General features: G+C 51.3%; 1 protein-coding gene across 3 annotated transcripts in view; it reads right to left on the reverse strand.

Annotated features, from left to right (window-relative positions):
- Nucleotides 1–649: 649 nt before the first annotated feature.
- LOC119449354 (protein dachsous) overlaps nt 650–21,293 on the reverse strand; it is a 199,696-nt gene continuing 179,052 nt past the window's right edge. For all 3 annotated transcript variants that reach the window (XM_037712521.2, XM_037712520.2, XM_049665182.1), the window contains exon 25: nt 650–5,696. In XM_037712521.2, coding sequence (XP_037568449.1) covers nt 3,749–5,696 — 1,948 coding nt within the window. In that variant the 3' untranslated portion in view covers nt 650–3,748. The remainder of the gene's footprint in view (nt 5,697–21,293) is intronic.

The following is a 21,293-nucleotide window of genomic DNA, read 5'->3' on the forward strand; positions in this document are numbered from 1 at the left end:
GTTCTCCCTTGTGTGGTTGACTCCACAGCATTCGCTCCTGGTGTCTAATTGCACGTCTGCTGCCGTAGTTTTCTTTAGTTGGGGCTCTGCTATCCTGGCCTCAGTGGTGAGGGTTAATGCTGGTTATGGCACTATGTTGTGAGCAAAGGAACCGTAATGGTTTACTTCGATGATTAGAACATGGAACTTTTCCAATGATGGCTCTCCTTCTTCCTGTTGCTACACCCGCAATACCCATCCCAGAAATAATTTCTAGGTACAGCCCCTACTTGGGGCCATTAATATAAGACCCCATAATATTAAAGAGTTTAATTGCAGAGGTGTAACACCTAAGTTGTTGCAGTACCATAGGCGTTGCATACAAACTTGTCAAACTTGGCAAAAGTCACCTTTTTACCAAGCAATGGTGGGCATGTTCTTGCAGCATAGAAGGTTATTTTCTTTACCCACAGAAACCATCTAATGCACATACCAGTAGCAGTTGTCTTTTCTAGCTGAAGCACCTTTGCAGGCATCACGGCCCATTCCAGTTCAGGGATTCTTCACAGCTTTTTGTGCCGACAGAGCCGCCACAGCCCAGGAAATAACAGTAGAGGTGCTGTGGCAAGGCCGCTTAGCCCTAATGAATCCCAAAGAATTGATCACAGACTGAAGGGATCTAGCAAAACTTTATTTCTCACTGCACCAGCCTGCTGAGCTCAGGCACACAAGCCGCACTTATGAGGTAGTTCCAAGCGGCCTCTGGGGCAACATTATATTTACAGGGCAGCTTCTGCCAATAATATTTGTACACAATTGCACTACTGCACATCAGGGAGGATAAAGGCACAAAAGCAAAGCAGTTTCAGCATGTTGTAAAGTGGCTTACCAAAAATTCCACTACATCACAGGTTTTACAGAGTAGTTGGCACAGTGATGGCAGTCATGATCACAATAGGAATCTATGTTGCACTGCAGCTTTTAATAGCCACATTGCATTGGTATATAGGACACACATTGATAATACTCAAGAAGGGGGAAAAAAAAAAGTCTAGTTGAGATTGCTTATGTCTTGCAGTTGAGAACCACTGGCAGTGAAAGTGACAGAAGCTTTACAAGATCAGGCACAGTAATGCTACAAGTTATATAATGAATAAACCAAGAACGCCATCCACTTAAACGACATTGTCAACAGCAAGGACCAATAATTATAAGTATACCCCAGAATTAGTTTTTGACTGTACAATTGGCAGACTGCATATCTGTTACAGCAACACAAGTTTGAAAACTCGGCATAAAAAGCAAACTTGTCACGCCCACAATGCACCAGGAGAATCTATCACGACTGTGCACAGTAGAAATTTGATGAACTCTTTAAAAATTTATAAAAATATTTTGTTGAAACAAAATAGCAGCAATGGTGAATGATGGGCTGCGCTCACGATGATGACTGCACGATCCCCAATAGAGCATCTTTCTGATGTCAATCTATTGTATCACCTCGTGCCACCACGTCAGAGCAGTTAATCTAGCCAGCTGTTTTAGTATATTTTCTAATTATACGGAATAAAAAAAAAATTCCCAGGGCAGATACCACAATTGTAGTCTATACATTACTTGCATGAGAAATGAAATGCGAAATCAAATGAATTCTCAGGATGACACCAGTTTTGAGGTATTAATTTCCAAAGTGTGTGACGAAATACATTAGTTTTCATTATTTTTGTGATTCAATGCATAAGATGGTGTTTTGTTAATAGAGAGTTTTAGATTTTGTGCACCCAAAGTTTGGGGATGCAAACTGCTGGGCTTATAAAAGAATTCAAGGAGGTATACAAAAGAACACCAGCAGGGCGTGTCACTTTGGGTGCACAAAGATCCCTTCGGGTACCAGAAGTTGTTTGGGTGCGCTAAATCTAAAACTCCCTAAAGAAAGTAAGTTGTGCAACAGTGCATTTTATATCGCAAGTTTTGTGGTGCATGCCATTCTCAGAATTCGTTGTCTTGCAGTCTCACTGGGTACAATTCATAAATTAGAAACTTGGTCAAATTTTGTAATTAGTAAATCATTCATTGACTTGTGCAATTGTGAATTGTGCAAGTAATGAATACCACCTTGAGAAATAGAGTTCAAGGATTAAAATTATGCTATCTGCAATAGACAATTTTTTAAAATTAAGTAGTACAGTCTAAAAAAAACTGGCACATTGAAAATTCTTTTACTTCTGCTAGGACCCAATGTTCGTTGTTAATGGCCTATAATATGCAAAAAAATTGGTCTCAAAGTGATGCCATTTTTATATTACAGTGGGATAGTTATTTAGCAAAACTTCAGTGCATATGAATTATTAAAAAAGTTTAGCGTGAAATTACAGAGCTTGCCAATAACAAGATGTTTGCAGTAAGTAAGCAGGGAGAGGCCTTCGTCCTGCAGTTAACATAAAAATAGGCTGATGATTCAGTAAGTAAAGGCAAGATGCATCACTGAAGAGAGAGAGCTCATCAGCTGTGCCAAATGAGAATATGCCAGGTTGATCTGTGTTAGAGGGTAGAGATCAATGAGGAGGATCCTGTGTGGTACTATCTTGCTCGAACGCAGCTAGCGTATTTCGCTATTATTTGCAGCAAGATTTGCACACTTACAAAGGCAAACTTGAAAACCTCATATTCAAGAAATGTGACACTACATACATCATCGTGAACATGCTGAACTTGCAAAAATATAATACCGAGGCTGAAGGGAGACATTGCTAAATGTCAGCTTATCGTTATACAGTATGTCTCTTCCTTTTTCATTACACCCTGCGCTCACTTGTAATATTATCAGTTGCAATACGTGCTTGGGCAACTATATTCTGCACGGACATAATGGAGAGCATAAGTTAATGGTGCAATGGCTTGGATGATATACATGTGTTCTCACCACAATTGTGCCTCTTTGGAGGAAGATGTGTTCTCGAGCACACAGCTTATAAAGTACAGTCTACATGCACGAATTAAAATGTATTGATAAGGCCCATACGGACGCTCAGTTACAGCCGATGCTAGGGTTGTGCTCATTTTACATTTGTGACCCTGTCAATGCAGTAGGTAAACTTGACCACAGCACTCTAGTTTCTTTGAAATATACAGGAATCAAATTAAGATACATTGATCAGTTATTGACCACAGCCAAAAGCTCCTTTTTTGGGGCAAGAGTGCAGACCAGCTCTTCTCAATCTGTAAAGCGATACAAACCCAGCTTCAGCCTACATACTACATACTTGCACGGACACTACATAATGGAATAGCGAGCTGCAAAAGCTGGCAGTAGATGCAGGAGCGCATAATATAAAAAGACAATTGTTGCAATGACTGCTGAATTTGATCCACCATTTGGATACCTCAATTTGGAACAGCATGGCTGCCATCAAGATTAGCAGAGGTCTAACAGGTGTATGCACCCACTTTTGTTCTACATTCATTCTATGAAGTGGCCTATGTGATAGGACCTCCAAGGTCATGTAGCTAATGTTAAGTGAATGCAGCTGCCAGTGCACTGCACTAGTATGTAGTGATGGATATGTAGTGAAATGCATATACACAAAATGATATGCTCACAACCTGGCAAACAGAATGATGCATCAACAGTTTTACATGGTTTACAGAGGCAGAACATTACATGTCGCTATTTCCCACTGCTGCCTGTTGTAACAAGTTGGAATGTGTGCAGCCAGTGAAATCTACATTTAAAGAAGAATAAACAGCTTTTTACAGAGCATGGCACATGTCAGTCTGGTGGTGTACGGCGCAGACAAGGCAGTGGTGAAGGTGACCTGGAGGCAAGTGGTAGCAGCGCAGGAGAGAAAGAGGGCGACAGGGCGGCAGCATAACTGTCATCGACTGCGCCTCCAACAGGGGAACGTGGCGGGGCACCACCAGCCCGCACATCATCCTTGAGCCTAGCAATTTCAGCAAAGACATGCGCCAGTGGCTGGTACTGCGGACCCCAGTCAAGCAAGTAGTCCCAATTGTATGAGCCAGCCAGCTCCTCTTCACTATGCACAATTGAGCTTAATGACCCAGTCATTGATGGCTCACCCAGGCTCTCGGTTGGTTCGTCCAGCTTTGCATAGAGCAAACTTGACAAGTCTTCATCATCAGCAGGTGCACTGGGTGCCTTTGCCCACGAGTCAATCGGTGCTGCAGGGTCAATGCCCAGTCGGGCTAGGTATTCGTGGGTGTTGCGCACTGACATGTCAGAGCCACTGTCGCCTTGTGGCCGCAGCCCTTCATTGATCATGCGAATCTCCTCGTCTTCATCTTCAGCTGAGCCACGCCCACTCGACTGCTCAGACACCTCGGAAGTGTGCATGGCGACTGCTGCATCATCAGGCCGCTCGTAGAAGGCTGGAAATGGGTCCCGCCGCAAGTCAACCGTGTCAAATGACGTGTCTAGGCTAGGCTCGGCAGGCCGCTTGGTCTGTAGTCTGCCCCGCAGCAGTGCCACAGCAGCTGCGAGCCCAGCCACGGCTGTCAACGCAAGTAACAGCAAGGCCAATGCCCAGGCCGGCAGGCCACGTGATGCCGAAGCAGCAGCAGGCGCTGCGGGTGCCTCCTCCAGGGTTACTCCAGTGGTGGCCACCAAGGAGCCACGCCGACCCGAGCTGGCCACCACTTGAAGGCGGCTGCCACCGGGCCATGGGGCACGAACGGACAGTGTGCCCGAAGATGCGTTCACACGAAAGTGGACGCTGCCACCACGAATCTGGTACAGAACACGACCGTCGGGTCCACGATCACGATCTGTTGCATGAACACGCCCGACCACATGCCCTATAGGGGCACCCAAGGGCACTGCAAACCTGTACTCTTCCTGGTCAAACACTGGCACGAACTCATCTCGACTTAGAACATGAACGTGAACACGGGCCGTTGCCCAACGTCCGCCTGCATCGGTGGCGCGCACTGTGAGCTGGAAGTGTGGCTGTGCCTCGTAGTCAAACACGGTGGCCGAGGTCAGGGCACCTGTAGAGCCGTCCACTCTGACCAACTGGGCGCCTTCAATGAGTGAGTAGTTGAGCCTGCCGAATGGACCCCTATCACCATCAATGGCTCGTGCCACAAGAAGTGGACTGCCCACAGGTGCGCCTTCTTCAACTGAGGCAACATACTCGGCCAACGGAAACCGGGGAGCATTGTCGTTCTCGTCCTGCAAGCGCACCAGCACGCTGGTCAATGCCGCCCGGCCATTGCTGTCTGTGGCGCGCACCACAAGTCGTTGCTCGGCGACCACATCATAGTCCAACATTGCGGCCACGACCAGGTCGCCGGCTGCGTCGATTTGGAAGCAGCCAAGCCGGTTTCCCGAGCTGATGGCATAGCGGAGGCCTGGCACCGAAGGGCCCAGATGCAGCAGCGTGTGGCCCACTGGTGCGGCCTCCGAGACGGATGCCTCATACCGGGCTTGCGCAAATGCCGGTGGCCCACGACCCTCAACATTTATGAGCAGCTGTGCAGTGGCGTTGCGTGGTGGCCGGCCCAGATCCGTGGCCAGAACGCGCAGTGCATATCGTGTACGTGGCTCCAGTGGCCGTGCTAGCACCAGGGACCCACGGCTGAGCACGAACCGCCCACTGGCTGTGTCCAGGAGCCGGTACTCCACACGCCCGTCTTGATCACTAGCTGATACTCGCAGGAGTGTCGAACCCGGAAGGGTGTTCTCTGGTATGCTGGCTCTGCAAATACCAAATTATGATGGACTGAGGTTCTTGCTGCAAAGCTTTCTTCAGCATGCAGCACTGCTTTAAAATGTAGCACACAGTTGATAAAAATGCTATCTATGCCAATGCCGTGCAGAAGCAGCGGCTAGCAGCGGCTTCTACGGGCTGCCATCCATCGTTTCGTGTCAAGTGCAGACGCTTCGAGCTTAGATTCAAGTCTAGCAGTTGCACTGGATTTCCACTGCTAAGTCCAACAATCTCTGCACTATTTATGCCAACCATCACACACCTGCAAGCACAATGGGCATTACTTGGAGTGTTAAGGAAGCACGAATTTGACACGGACAAAAAAGGCACATATACACACACAGTGCCTGTGTGTGTGTGTATATGCGCCTTTTTCGTCCATGTCCAGCTCGTGCTTGCTTAATGTTTTTATGAATTACAAACACGCCCAAACTGCCACTCTGGCGAACTTTATTACTTGAACTTGTTCAGGTGACAGCACTCAGCAGTGCATCCATCATCATAGATGTACTGATCGTAATTTAGCAGCAGTCTCTTTCTGAAATGGGGTGGTGGCCATGGCAACCAAGCTCTTAAGCATTGCTGTCCACTCCTTTCACAGTTTCTTGCAATACTACCTAGAGGAAAACCTGGTGCCACTAACTTATGTGTGCTCCTCAAAGGAGTACCAACATATATTTTAAAAATTGTAGAAACCATAATGCATCCTTCTCACACACAAAAAACTTGGCAAGTATGAAGGTTGGGAAACAATTTAATATTCAAGCGGTCATTGACATTCACAATGACAGCATCAACATTATCATGACAGAGCAAACTTTTTGATTTTGCATAGCAAAAAGAATTGGTACGATGGTGTTGCTTTTAAAAATTAACGCAGAACCAATCTTACGATGACTGTCAATGGTAATGCGATTAGTATTCAAGCAATGCAGCAACGCACTATATTGCTGAGGTCACGTTAATTAGAAATATATAGTAGTCATTCTGACACTTCCATTGCTTTGGCTAGATGTGACATACACTGTCTCTGGTACTGGTCCACCTTACTATGGCACTTGCATGCCAAGGTCACCCATAAGTAAGACGGCATGACGACAACTGTATGACGATGATGGGATGATGAAAAATTGAGGTCAACGGGAACGACAATGGCATGACAATGCTGAAACAATGCCCTTGGCATAACGATAACAGCGCACGATGACAGTATGACGGCAACCGTGTGACGAATTTGGACTGATGGCATGGCGACAACCAAGTTGCAATGAATGCATGATAGCGACTGCATGACAGTGACAACGGCAAGACGAGTCAGATGATGAAGGTGGAATGACGCCGGTACCAAAACCACGAGCACATACCTAGTGGCTCAAGCTATCAGACAATTTGGGTCACTGAGTCGTCGTAGAAGGCGTGACGTAAGCAAGACGAGATTCAGATGACGAAGCTGGAGTTACGACAATGCTACAACCATGAGGGCATCACAACCATGAGCACTTGCCTAGTGGTCTAAGCTGGCAGACAATTAAGGCTCGAACTCAGACTCCCCAAAATTATACTTGGCTGGGATCGCTCAGACTCACCAAACTTTTACTCAGCCGAGCTCACGCAGACTCGCCAAACATTTACTCAGCCGGGCTCGCTCGGACTCAGACTCACCGAAATAATACTTGGCCGGGATCACTCAGACTCACCAAAATTATACTTGACCGGGATCACTCGGACTCACCAAACATTTACTCAGTCGGCTTACTCACTCACCAAAATAATACTTGGCCGGGATTACTCAGACTCGCCAAACTTTTACTCAGCCGGGCTCACTCAGACTCAGAATCACCAAAATTCAACTCAGCCGAGCTCACTCGGACTCGCTCATCAAAATTATACTTGGCCAGGATCACTCGGGCTCGCCAAACTTTTACTCAGTCGGCTCACTCACTCACCAAAATAATACTTGGCCGGGATTACTCAGACTTGCCAAACTTTTACTCAGCCGGGCTCAGAATCACCAAAATTCAACTCAGCCGAGCTCACTTGGACTCACTCACCAAAATTATACTTGGCCGGGATCACTCGGACTCACCAAACTTTTACTCAGTCGGCTCACTCACTCACAAAAATAATACTCGGCCGGGATTATTCAGACTCGCCAAACTGTTACTCAGTTGGGCTCACTTGGACTCAGAATTGTTACGAGAAGAATTGTGTTGGTAAGTGGATATGGTTCCCTGTTTGGTTGCAATAAAATAAAGCAATACGTCTTGGGCTAGATTGATGAATGTATTTAAAATACAAGCTCTCGTAACTTGAGTCAGCAGACACCAACATACATTGCCTAGCGCCAGCAAGGTCGCAACGCTGGTCCACCGCATCATAACATTATTCACAGCACATGCCTCAACTTCAGGTGCTTCCTGTTCTCTTGTTGCTTTTGCACGCCATGTTCTTGCCCTTGAAAAGAAAGTAAAGGCGTGCAATTTGTGTGGATTGAGGGAGGCACCGGTGCCTTTGCGCAGGCTACACCTGTTCTGCCGTCCCCCACCTTTTCCCCGTCCCGCTCCCAACCAGTTCCCGCGGTGGCACTCCACTTGCAGTGGTTAGCGGTGAGGGCGGGGCGCTGATGTCACTACACGAACCTTGCCGGCTGCCAGTTACTAAGCATGGCTCTCTCATCTCCGGGACCGGTGCAAGATACGTACATGCTTTCCTCTTGTCCTCTGACACCTTTGTGACTAGGACTGGAGCTCGCGCACAGTGCCTTTGCCCATGCGGGGAGCGCATACTTTGTGCTGATTCTTTCCCGACGCTAAGCCGGCGAGCGGAGCCTAGTGCTTGCGCGAGGTCGCACCACGCCGAGCCGCACTTGCCGAAAGCCCAAGTCGAAGGAGATTGCCCGAGCTCTCGCGAGTTGACCCATTGGTTATCGCCAGAGCAAGTAGCATAGACGCCGGGACTTTTCCTAGCGGTGTGTCCCAGCTTGAGCCTGTGCTCTCGCCGCGACGTGCTATAGGTGCCCGTTATTGTATTTTCGCCCTTGGTGCAGGACCCCTTTGGTTCCCCGCCGCGCGGGCGTTTGTGCAGTGCTGGTGCCGACGGATTCAATAAACGGTTTCCGTCAACTCAGGGCTTTACTGTGTTTTTGCGTGCGTCACTCAGTAGCCCCTTGCGGCCTCAGAGCTCGTGCGCGAGCGGTGCTGGAGGCGACGGCTGATGCGGCCCTGTGGCTCGCTAAGCTCGAACCCGCGGTGGTTGGTCTCCTGTGAGACACCAAGAACCCACACTGGCGCCCAACATGGATTCAAAGGCTCATTAAGCCTTTGTCTGTGCTTAGCCGAGACAATACGTCTTGGCAAATTGGACTCGCCACGTTATGTCTGCTAGGCATAGTAACCTTTGTCCTTTGTTAGTGTTAGCAGACGCCGCGTTGCTCGATAACGGGGTCAGTGCCTCCCTTGAGCAGCGCACTCCTGCACCCTCACTTGTAACGACCCCCTGTGGGGACGACAACGCGAGGTGCTACGTACCAGCTCCCTTTGGAGCAGTAGCGTTATTTGAGAACGGGGCCAGAGCCCTCTCCAAAGAGTGCTCACGGTCAAATTCATCTGCCACGGCTCCCTTTGGAATGCCAAGCAGTGCGATGTCGCAGCGCTCCCGATCATCGGCTCCCTCGGGAGTAAATGGAGCGCAGCACGGAAACGGGGCTTTAGCCCCCTCCGACTTTTGCCCGTTGGCTGCTTCTCAATTGAACAGCCAGAACCAGTGGAATGGTGCGGCCCCCTGTATGAATTACAACACGGCGACCACGAATTTCGCTCATCCGTCTACCTTTCGAGTACACTCGGTGGCGCCCAGTGGCACACCGATCGAGCACGCACCTGTTTTGTCGACGCTGGCTGCTTCTCAATTAAACAGCCAAAACCAGTGGAATGCTGCGACCCCCTGTGGGAATTACCACACGGGGACCACGAATTTCGCTCATCCGTCTACCTTTGGAGTACATTCGGTGGCGCCCAGTGGCACATCGATCGAGCATGCGCCTGTTCTGTCAACGCTGGCTGCAAGCGGCCTAAGCAATTCACGTACAGCTGCCTCAAGTGGCGGATGTGAATAACAGCAGGCGCACCCCGCTAGGAATCATTTTTGCTCTGGGGTTCAATGGGAGTACGCCGGCCGGTATCCCTGTGGAAACCGCGCCACTGATAGAGCTGGACGACAGTTTATCCTTGCTAGTCCGCTCCGCTAACGCACCAACGGCTCCCTTTGGAGCAGGCGCACAGACGCTGTTGCAAAACGCCGCCGAAATGATCCAGGCGCTCTCTGGGGCAGTTAAAACGCTGTCGGCTGTTTCGAAATGCGCTCACCCCACTGTATGGTTGGCAGTCCCGACCTACAGCGGATACGGTGACCTGCTCAGTGCCAGGGATTACTGTTACTCCCTCGCACGCTACCAGAGAGCTCTGGGTTTGAACGATCAGGAGGTACTCGGACGTGTCATCCCTGCTGCACTCACTGATACGGCGGCTAAGTGGTACCGGCTTTCCGGACACGGTGAAACAACCCTCGAGAAGTTCCGCGCGGAATTCCTGCGTGAATTCCTACCCACTGACTACGAGAGTAGGATGCGGCGAGAGCTTGGGCAACGTACGGGCGATGGAAGACCTTTTCTTAGTCGCCGAGCTCAATGCCTCGAACGAGGAACGCGTCGAACGGGCGATAAGGCAGGCACATCCGACCTTTTCGGCGTACCTGGGTGGCGGCTGCTTCCCAAATCTGGAGGAATTGGCCGCTGAGGCGAAGCGCATCCAAGGTGGCATTATCGCCGCGCGCGCCTATCGCCCACCGCCGCCCGCCAGCGAGGCCCTTGAGCCAAGCTGCGCGTAGAGAGGGCCTGAGCCCTTTCTCTTAACGGCAACAACCCGGCCAAGCTGCCTTTGCGGCTGCAAGCGGGTGTGCTTGGGAGCTGAGCACACACGCTCTCGATCCCTACACGCACGGGAGGCGGGCAGCCTGTGCTGCACCACCGCCCGAAACGCATGCGCAGGGACGCTTTTCGACCCAGCGCATCGCGAAGGGAGACGCTCGTGATAACAAGCCCTTTGGCCAAGCGGCGAGCCGACCCCAGGAGAGAGTTGAAGCCGCTCCGCCTCGGGAAAGATACCGCGGCAGAGTGCACTGTTTTCGCTGCGAACAACGAGGGCACATAGCAAGGGATTGCACTGCGCCCTGGTCTCCTGTGAGGCCGAGAAACTGGAGCGCAGGTCGCTCGTGAAGGCACGAGTGACGGAACCTTTGCTTGTTCCCTCGGAGTACTGAGCAGGTTGTTGCTGGTGCACATGTGCCTTTTATTCCGGTGACCATTGCCGGCCGCGAATTTTCGGCGCTGCTGGACACCGGCACAAGCGCTTCGTTGTTCAGCGAACAGGTTTTGTCCCACTTGCAAAAATACGCAGTGCGCTTGCGGGACTGCCGAACGACATTCAATCTTGCAAAAAGCGTGGCCAATTCGGATGGCGCCACAAGGTTGACGGTCAGGTAGGGAGAGCGAATGCGACACACGCGTTTCATTCATCTTCCAGGGCTCAGTGTTCCTGCGATTCTCGGCAGGGACTTCCTCCTTAAAACCAGGATCGTTGTGGACATTGCGAATGGCGGCTATCGCGACGGACAGTTCACGTTGCTAAATGCATTCATCAGCCCGCCGGCATCCGATTCTGCCTGTGCAGATGAGGCGTCGAAATCGTGTCGCCACCGAGTTCGGGGGCAAGCCCCCGAGCTTCGCGCTCGCCCGCTCATGGTCCCCTTTGGGATTGAGAGGCACGGCGCGAACCGTGTCGCGCGCAGAATTTGGGGGCAAGCCCCTGCGCTATGCGCTTGTCGACTCACAATCCTCAGTGGGATAGAGCGACACAGCACGAAGAGGCACCACATCCTCTGTCCGCCTGTGCAGCTCATTTAGATGATACACAGAAGGCTCGTTTGTCAGCACTGTTATGCGACAAGGAATACCTTTTCACTGATCAACCGGGCTGTACCGATTTGGCGAGCCACGCGATCTAAACTGGTGACACGCTTCCTTTGAAGTGTAACCCCTGGCCCGTCAGTCTTGCCAAGAGGCAGGTGATTGATGGTTTGCTAGACGAGATGCTATCGGCCGACATTATCCGCCGCTCATACAGCGCCTGGGCGTCTCCAATTGTGTTGGCGCCTAAGAAAGATGGCAGTAATCGCCTGTGCGTAGACTAGCACCATCTGAACGGAGTGACTTGTAAGGATGCCTATCCGCTTCCTACGATTAGCTCCATTGTAGGAACCCTGGGCAGCGCGAGGTACTTTACTACGTTGGGTGCCTTGAAAGGTTACCTACAGGTCCGGATGGATGCGTGTGACCGGTCCAAGACTGCGTTCACGTCCCACAGAGGGTTGTGTGCGTTTACGCGTATGCCCTTTGGTCTTTGCAACGGTCCTGCGACCTTTCAGAGACTGATGGACCGCGTCCTTGGGGAAGCAAAGTGGTCGTACTGCATGCCCTACTTCGACAATATCGTGATTCATTCACGAACCTTCGAAGAACATTTGGCCCATGTTGCCGATGTGCTCGAGAAGGTGAGGGCCGCTAGGATGACTTTGAATCCTGCGAAAGCCCAACTAGCAAAAACCCGAGTTCAGTTACTGGGGTTTAAATTGGGCGGAGGCGCCATTGAGCCGGACCGGGAGAAACTTCAGGCAATCCTGGATTTCCCCGCGCCCAAGGACGTACGTGGCCTTCGCCGCTTTTTGGGAATGGCCAACTTTTACCGGTCATTCATCCCATCCTGTGCCAGAGTGCAGGCACCCTTCAGCAAGCTCTTGGGTAAGTCGGCCGAGTGGCAATGGGGACCTGAGCAGCAGCAGGCTTTTCGCCAACTGTCTAGCGCCATTGCGGAGACAGCGCAGCTCAGACTCCCCGACCTGACCAGACCGTTCGTTGTCCAGACCGACGCAAGCGATCTGGGTTTAGGAGCAGTCCTCCTACAGGAATACAATGGAGTGTTGCAGCTGCTGGCCTTTGCCAGCCGCTCCTTGATACCGGCTGAGAGGAATTATTCCATGACGGAGAAGGAGTGCCTCGCTATCGTGTTTGCACTACGTAAATTTGACGTCTACCTTGATGGTACGAAATTCGTAACGCAAACGGACCACAATGCGCTAAGCTGGCTGATGCGGCTCCATGAGCCTACGGGCCGGCTGGTGCGTTGGGCTCTCCTGATACAGCATTATGACTTTTCTGTCCAGTATCGAAAGGGGAGCACTAACGTGGTAGCTGACGCGCTATCTCGTGCCCCATTGTCCACCCAGAGCTTTTCTCCAGGTGCAACAGCCGCTGCCGGTGCCTTAGCGCCAGCTAGCGTCGGGGGCGAAATGAGTGGAGAGAGAGGCGAGTCCGCAAGCGGGCAAACCTGCTACTCCGCGCTCCAGGCAAGCAGCGCACCGCAAAGCGTGCGAGCTTCTCGAAAGCGAACCCATGACGCCGATGGCTGCAGTCATGAGTGGGGACGAGACGAGCCTCCCCTTTGGGAGAACTGGAATCACTTTCAGCAGGCAAGAGCTACTGAAGGCCCAGCAAATTGATCCGTTTTGTCACGGAGTGAGCGACGGTCTCAGGGAGACGAAGCGCCGAGACGCTGCTGGTAGTTGTGCGGGCGCAGGGGGGCCGGAAATAGCATGTGTCGCTGGGTCTCCCGCGGATTTATATTTGTTGAATCATGATGGGCTCCTGCTGAAATACATAGCCACCGATGATGACACTGTGGACCCGTTTAAGGTGGTTATCCCCAAAAGTCTGAGAAGCGCACTGTTCCGATGTTTTCATGACGAACATTTGGCCGGTCATTTCAGTGGCTCTTAAGTTTTTGCGAAACTAAGCCAAACTGTGACCTGGCCTGGCATAAAGCGTGACATTTTTCGCTATTGCCGTTCCTACCACATCTGTCAAATGGTGAAATCAAGGGGTCGCAAGCCGCCCAGGCTGATGAAACCAATCGACAGCGAGCGTCCCTGGCAAGTGGCCACCTGCGATCTTTTGGGGCCTTTCCCAGGAGTAAGCAGGGGTTCACAGACCTGATGGTAGTCGTTGATCATTTTTCTAAATGGGTGGAACTGTTTCCACCTCGTAAAGTGACAGTGCAAGCGGTGCTGGAAAGGCTACAGGAAGTGTTTTGTCGGTTTGGCTTTCCGAAAAGACTGTTTACGGACAATGCGTCCTATTTCACTGCTCGGGTGTTTGGTGCTACGTGCCGTTCCCTGGGAATTAATCACTGCACCACTTCGCATTACCATCCCCAGTCCAATTTGATTGAGAGACTCAATAGAACTCTCAAACCAATGTTAGCGGCCTTTGCCGAACGTCAAAGGGACTGGGCAGATCACTTGAGTGAGCTCGCGTTCGCAATCCAAACCTCCGAGAATCGCTTGACTGGTTTCTCTGCCGCCTTCCTCAATTTTCGAAGGGAGTTGGCAAATCCGGTGACCAGTGGGCTTCTTCGATTTTCCACTTCTGGCTACCCGCAGGCTGCCAGAGCCAGCCAGCGCGCCTTCGTTTTTTCTCGGGTTGCTCCGCCGACCGCGTGACGCGCTTCCGCCGCGTGTTCGTTTTACTCGGGCTGGACCCTTCTGGCTACCCACCCGCAGGCTGCCAGAACCTGCCAGAACGATTTTGTTCTAGCTGCTCTCTGGAAGTTCTCTGGCTAGCAGACGACAAAAAGCAGCGATGCGCGCTTGCCGCCATCTTTGTGGGGACTTGACGGATTGCAGCGCGGGCGCTTGAGGACATTTACCTCGCTCAGCCAACTGGCTTGCGTCGACGCTAGCGCGCGCCGCCCCGGCTGTTGTGGTTTTGGACTTCGTCTCGCTTACTCGTCGGCGCGGTGCGTGGATCGCTGATTGCGTTGCTTCTAGCGTTATCTTATTAGGATTATAACGCACCGTTCTGCCTTGTGAGGTGGTGCCATACGAACGGCGGCGAACCATTTGAAGCTTCCTTTTGTGTGTGTGTGCGTGTCTATGCCATGAATGCTTCTTCCCCGCCGTATACAGCGCGGCGTCACCGTGGGCGCTGTCGATTATGCTTGCATGGCATTTTCATCGTGTTCCACGTAAGTTGTTCGCGAAGTTGTAGACGCTCAATTCCCCACATCGCGGTGCTTTTTCGGTCCATCTTTCTCTAGTGGTATTCCTTCTCACATCGCTCGCATATATGCGGCGATATCTTTTTTCTGCAGTTATATAGCAAAGGCATCACAGCTCCGTCTCTCCGTCGTATGCTTGGGTGGCAGCTTGAAACCGCCATTGATGTTAAAGGAATGCACTGGTTGAGATAAATAGTGGCCACACATACTTAAGTTAATTATTGCTTTCGACCAATACCAATATCTACCAATACTATTTTTTGTGTAAAGCTTTTCGCTGGTCACAAGTGGTGTGCATTTTCATGCGCCAGCCGCAGCGCCAGCTCCTTCAGCACCGGAAGCAGAATAGAAAGGAGCACTATCAACTGAAACAAATTTTCTCAAATCGAATGCAAGCATTTCGATCAGCAGGAAATTTTACCTGTGATGACGTACCCGCTTTTTCGTGTCTTGTCAAATGGCTTCAAATGTCGCCGGTGGCCGACCTGCTCGAGCGATCACTTTTTCGCGATTATTTACGTGCGGTTTTCCGTCTTGGCATCGGACACGTCGCAGGCCGTTTGTTAGGCTGCGGCAGTCACGTGAAATCTCGCAAAAGTGATCGCTTTCCTGAATACAGCTGATTATTTTCAAGGTGGCAACGCAGAAATGGGCCAACTACGCCTCGCGCGCGCCGCCCACGCCGGTCGTTGCTATGCTGGTAGCATGCTTACATTTATCCCGCGGCCAGCGCTGTCCCGGCGTTCGATTTTGCAAACTTCGGGCAGCTCGGGGTTGTCTTGGGATCCCAGCCCACGTGACTTCCTACCAGAACCGGAACTAGCTGGCTGCCGTCTGGCTGCCAGCGGGCTGCCAGAACTCTGAAAATCGAAGAAGCCCAGTGTCATGCAATGCCAGCTCGGGGACGAGGATGCGCCGGCAGACTGTTCTGCTTACACTTCAGCACTTCAGGACAGGCTTTGTCGGGCTCTCTGTTGAGCAAGGCAGAATTTGGCATCGGCCAGGGCCCAGCAGAAGGCTCAATATGACCGGAAGCATTGCCATCTTTCATTTAAGGTGGGTGATCTCGTCCTGAAGCGCAACCACGCTCTTAGCGACGCGACCAAGGGGTTCTCAGCCTCGCTCGCTCCTAAGTGGCTTGGTCCGTACCGAGTAGAGAAAGTGTGGTCTCCGCTCGCGTACTTTCGGAAGGATCCTCCTTCGCGAAAACTCATCATCATCATCAGCCTATATTTTATGTCCACTGCAGGATGAAGGCCTCTCCCTGCGACCTCCAATTGCCGGAGTCATGAGGGAGGTAGTGGCCAAATACTGCACCAGGGAGGCCAATTCCTGTTCTGGTGAGGGAGTGACTTTGATGATGCTTAGTGGGCCTTCCTAGTTTGGCTGAACCTGAACTATTATAGCCCCACTAGCTCTCGGCAATATATTTTTTCTTGCCGGTGTCAGGCACCACTCCATGCCTGAAAATGTGGTGGACTGGAGTAGGATTCGAACTTACGACCTTCAGATTTGAAGGCGGGTATTCTACCTCTGCTCCATGCCACCACCAGCCGGGAAAACTCAGCCGTGCCCATATCGCCGATCTGAAGGCCTTTGCGTCATTGCATGCAAGCAACGGGGCACACCCAAGGCAACGGACCGCTTTCGGACCACGCACCGGTACAATCTGAGGAAGCAGTCACCTGTGTGATTTCGCGCTGGACGACGGACTTTTCCACAACCGAAGGACCTTAGTAAAAAGCATACCCTCAGTGGGGTAGGTTCTTTACGGCTAGTGCACGAAAAGAAGCTGGTCCCAGCCCAGCTTATTGCAAGTGTTGTTCATGTAGCGTTTTAACAGTGTGCATTTTCCTCGAGTACACATGCCGAGTGTAATTTTTTTTTTTTAATATTTGAAAGTGCGTTTAATTTTCGCATGTACATCTTGGATAGTTTAATTCATTACGTGTTTTTTTTAAAACTTGTACATAGCCGTTGAACATTTTTGTTTTCCTTGTTCTTTTCTTTTTCCTGTTTTTTTTTCTTTGCCGAGCAGACGGCGCGCGCTGCGGAACCGTTATACTGACCGCAGCGCCAATTTTGATTCATGATGCGTAGAAGCGTTGAACTACGCTCCGAATGCACCCGTCGGCACACCTACGCATCTAGCCACCGTAGCGTGGCTTTACGGCGGCGGAGGTGGGTGTGGTTGCGGCATATTGAAAGAGATGGCGTGAGTGTTGTGCTGCTAATGCCACCTAACGGCGGGGTTACTTGGGAGCAAAAGGAAGAAGGTGCTTCCTCTTTTGCATGGGGTCGCGGGTAGCACGTGCGCCGATCCACGCTTCGCTAGACCGTCTCGCTAGACCGGCTAGGAGCAGTACACCGAAATGGACGAACACAGATCGTTCAAACGTGCCGCCGTTCACGTGACCATACACGCGAACGACTAGGCTTTGGTGTCTAGCATGGGGCGAACATATTCGCTCGCTATCCGGTCATGGCGAGTCGCACTTCCTCAATGTGTCGTGCGCCCATCAGAGTAGTAATTTGGCTAGCAGGCATTAGTGTAGGAAAGGTGAATTAAATGCTCTTTTGATTGTTTGCACTACTGTGTTGTCGTTCCTTTGTCCCAAGAGCATGTGTGAGACCCCACAATGTGCAAGCGCTGCCTAACAATATTGTTACGTAGGAAGACGCAGACGAGAAGCTATATACAAGTAAATTGACAAGCAAATACGCCGCACTTGGCCAAGAGACAACAGCCCGCGCTAGCCTTGAATCGTTGTCGTCGTCTTCACACTGCTCACTTCTTCGTCATCGTAAATACTGGTTTGTAGCACTACTCCCAGCGGTAAAAGCGCCGTCCCAGACCAACTAAAGGTCGGATCCGGAAGCAGTGTAGTAGGTCTTGAGCCTACTGACATTATGGGAATTCTGGGGTCCCATGACCGCCGCACGCACAGCGAACGTCGCGACAGACGCATGTGTCACCTGTCCCTGTCTACCGCATAGCTTTATGCGGCAACGCAAAAAAAAACAAACAAAAAAAACAATCCAGTTCGTTTGAATGAAGTTATTCGCTTCGACCGAATTTTTCCGGTCCGATAGAGCGCGAAAGTGGACGATGCTCGTATAAACAAAGAGCTCTCTGGTCCCCCGAGATTTCGGTTATTCCGCCAGCAAAATATTGAGTTCATCTGAACAAAATAAGCTTTTTATTTCGAACGAGGTTTCTCCGCTCGGGCGAGTATAGCAGAACTGGCGAATCCGGTTGTACCCGCTAAATGTCACGGCATGGTCGTCTTCGAACATGCGACCGGCAGCTCCGCAGAGCCTTAGGCCTAATCGCGTCCATGACGGATACCAATGCCACAAAAGACCCATAAAGGGTTCCAATGAGCCGCCGCGAGGAGATGCAGGCCTAGCTAAGTGGTCCCCAATCGCTGCTCAACACGCAGCTTCCGAGCAGACTCCTGGGACTGCGCCCCGCTGACGTCCTAGCCAGCGTTTCCGGCGCCCAGCTCCGAGAGCCAAAGATACAGAAAGGAGGCTATTTACGTATGTACAGGGAAAATCGACCACCGCGTCGGCTGCTGCACTCACTCGCTTCGGGCGTACTCTTAGAAGAAAACTCACTGCAAATCTCAGCGTCTACACAAGTTCGGTGACACTAGTGCAGCGTTAACTTGCACTCAAGAAAGCACATGCCCAATCTAGTTAGCAATCACGCTTTCGGTTGAGGCCTAACGCTGGTCCGGACAAAGCCTTCAGGCTTCCTTGCATCCGAACCGATAGTCGTCCCATTTTCCAAGAGCTTGCCCCACGTTGGGAACGCCAAAATATCGGGATACGGGGGGAATGCCAACAGCCCTCTGCCTCGACACACCGAGCCCCGTGGTTGGCGCATGCCTGCGCATCCACCGCGGTCCGGTACAAGCTTGAGGAAACAATAGACGACAACCACGTGTACACTCGGAAAGCATTTATTACGACTGCAACTAACACTTCGAGCAGGCCAGCTAGCTATAGTTGAAGTAGAGCTCCAAGTCGGGCTAGTTTGTTGACATGCATGGTATAATTTTTTAACTGCGCTAACACACACTGACAAGGACGAGGCAGACAAGACGTGCGCACGTCTTGTCTGCCTCGTCCTTGTCAGTATGTGTTAGCGCAGTTAAAGAGCTATAGTTGACATCGCTGAGGGTTCCCTCGAAGGGAACAATACACTAGGTAAAGAAGGGCTTCCGACTTACCAACTGGGGAATACGGGGGGGGGAGGGGGGGGGCGGCGTTTGCGCGGTTGACTAACCACGTGCAGGAATACCGGAGCGGCGGCGGAGGCTTCAGCCATCGCCGCTTGCTGGAGGCCAAAGAGACCCGGGCGATATCAGCGGGATCTCACGTGACCCACCCGGTGGCGCTGATAGCGCTTGCGATTCCCGCGCGCCGCCCGCGGAAGGAAAGTTTCTCCCCTCCCAACTCTCCCTGGCACGCATTCGCTTGACGCGACGTTCGCTGCCTGTGCGGCGGTTATGGGACCCGAGGGTTCCCACTAGGTACAGTGTAGACCGCTTATAATGTAAGTCGCCGGAGTCGCGAATATCTGCCCTATAAGCGGTACCGCACTATAACCAAAACATCTATTTTATTGCGATAATGGACACTCCAGGCGCATTTTTGCCGTTGCTGTCACTGTGCTCTAGGTTCCGTATTTGGTTGCTAAATAAATTAACAAGCACAGTGTCACGCGCGAACGAGCAAACATGAACACATCTCGCTCGTTGACCGCGGAAACGAACTGTCAAAACGCTCGAGTGACGAAGCGCGGTGAGCGAATTGATCTTCGTGCTATCATGCCTCTTGTTTCAACGCGACCTATAGGCGGCGAAAAAACGGCGTGCGGCGGACTTTCCCCGTCGCAGATTGCTTTCAAGATCCAAGGCGATCGTATCGCCAAAGTGGATTGTCACAGATTATGTCCTACTTTGGTTTACTGAAACCGTTCCGCATTGCTTTGCTGGCAAAAATCCTCTCCTTGTGTTTGCGCCAGTCTCGAACGCAAGTTTCAGATTCTCCGAACGCCCGTGATGCGGCCTGATTTTCGTCCGTCTCTGCACACATGATCACTTTCCTTTTAAATGCGGCATCATGATGAACTCGGTAGTTCATGCTGTGGGCATGCGCGACTCACGCGTCCACTGATGTTTTACCCGCATGGCTCCCGTCTCCTGTAACCGGCTTCGCCGCCTAGCTTTACGGCACCGGAGTTGCGGCGCATTGCGAGAGATGACGCGAGTGTTGCGCTGCTAACGCCACCTGACGGCGGGGTTACTTGGGCGCAAAAGGAAGAAGGCAGTTCTCTCTCGGCTTGGGGGTCGGTGCACGTACTGTCCGGGCGTGCGCCGGCCAACTTTGCGGGACCGTCCCGAGAAGGCTCAGGAGCAGGACACTGGTATGGACGAACACGGATTGTTTGAACTCGCCACTGTTCACGTGACCGTACACGTGAACGACTAGGCGATGGTGTCATAGCATAGGGCGAACATATTCGCTCGCTATCCGGTTGGGGTGAGTCAGACTTCCTAGATTTGTTGCGTGCCCATCGGCGTAGTAATTCGGCTAGCAGGCATTAGTGTATGAAAGGTGCAGTAAATACCCTTTTGATTGTTTGCACTACTGTGTTGTCGTTCCTTTGTCCCAAGAGCACGTGTGAGATCCCACAATGATGATAGAGCAGATGCAGAAAACGTGAGGACAGACGGTAAACTATTGCCTAAGCACGTGTACTGCAGCACATGAAGGAAGCTACGGTAGCTAGGCTCGATGCGCGTGCGAGGCGGCCATTTCGAAATGCCGACGGCTATATTGTAACGCAGATTTAGGGTCGTACTCGATTCTAACACGCACGCAATTTTTGGACCTGTTTTATCGGATAAAAAGTGCGCGTTAGATTCGAGTAAATATGGTATTTGTGGCTTGAGAGGAGTGTTTGCTGTCTAGGTTGACTGCCGAACTTCAAGGCAGCCACACTGTAACCGGTATTTTGTGTCCCACAATTGCACTATAAGCGATACGCGTATACATAGAGTGCTGTGGGAAAATTAACGGGAGTCTGAAAAGACCGTATTATATCCGGTCCTGCACTATAAGCGGTTACGTTATAAGTGGTCTATACTGTACTATGATTCCGTGTGTAAGGAGGATGCCTTGCATGGGAGCCACGATGTAGTGACTGTCAGGCACTGGTGGGGATGACACAAAGTCAATGTAAGTCAGAGCCGAAGGTGGCAAGCGAACGAAGTCTACAAAACTGAGGCGACTGGGTGTGGTTCAGCGGGATCCAGAACAGGCAGATCAAGACAGAGAGCACTGGCTGAACAGTCTATGAGAGCAGAATGCATGGAGAGGAAGTCCAAGTTGAGTATGATGTCGT

Source organism: Dermacentor silvarum, chromosome 4 (genome assembly GCF_013339745.2).
Source record: "Dermacentor silvarum isolate Dsil-2018 chromosome 4, BIME_Dsil_1.4, whole genome shotgun sequence".
NCBI lineage: Eukaryota > Metazoa > Arthropoda > Arachnida > Ixodida > Ixodidae > Dermacentor > Dermacentor silvarum.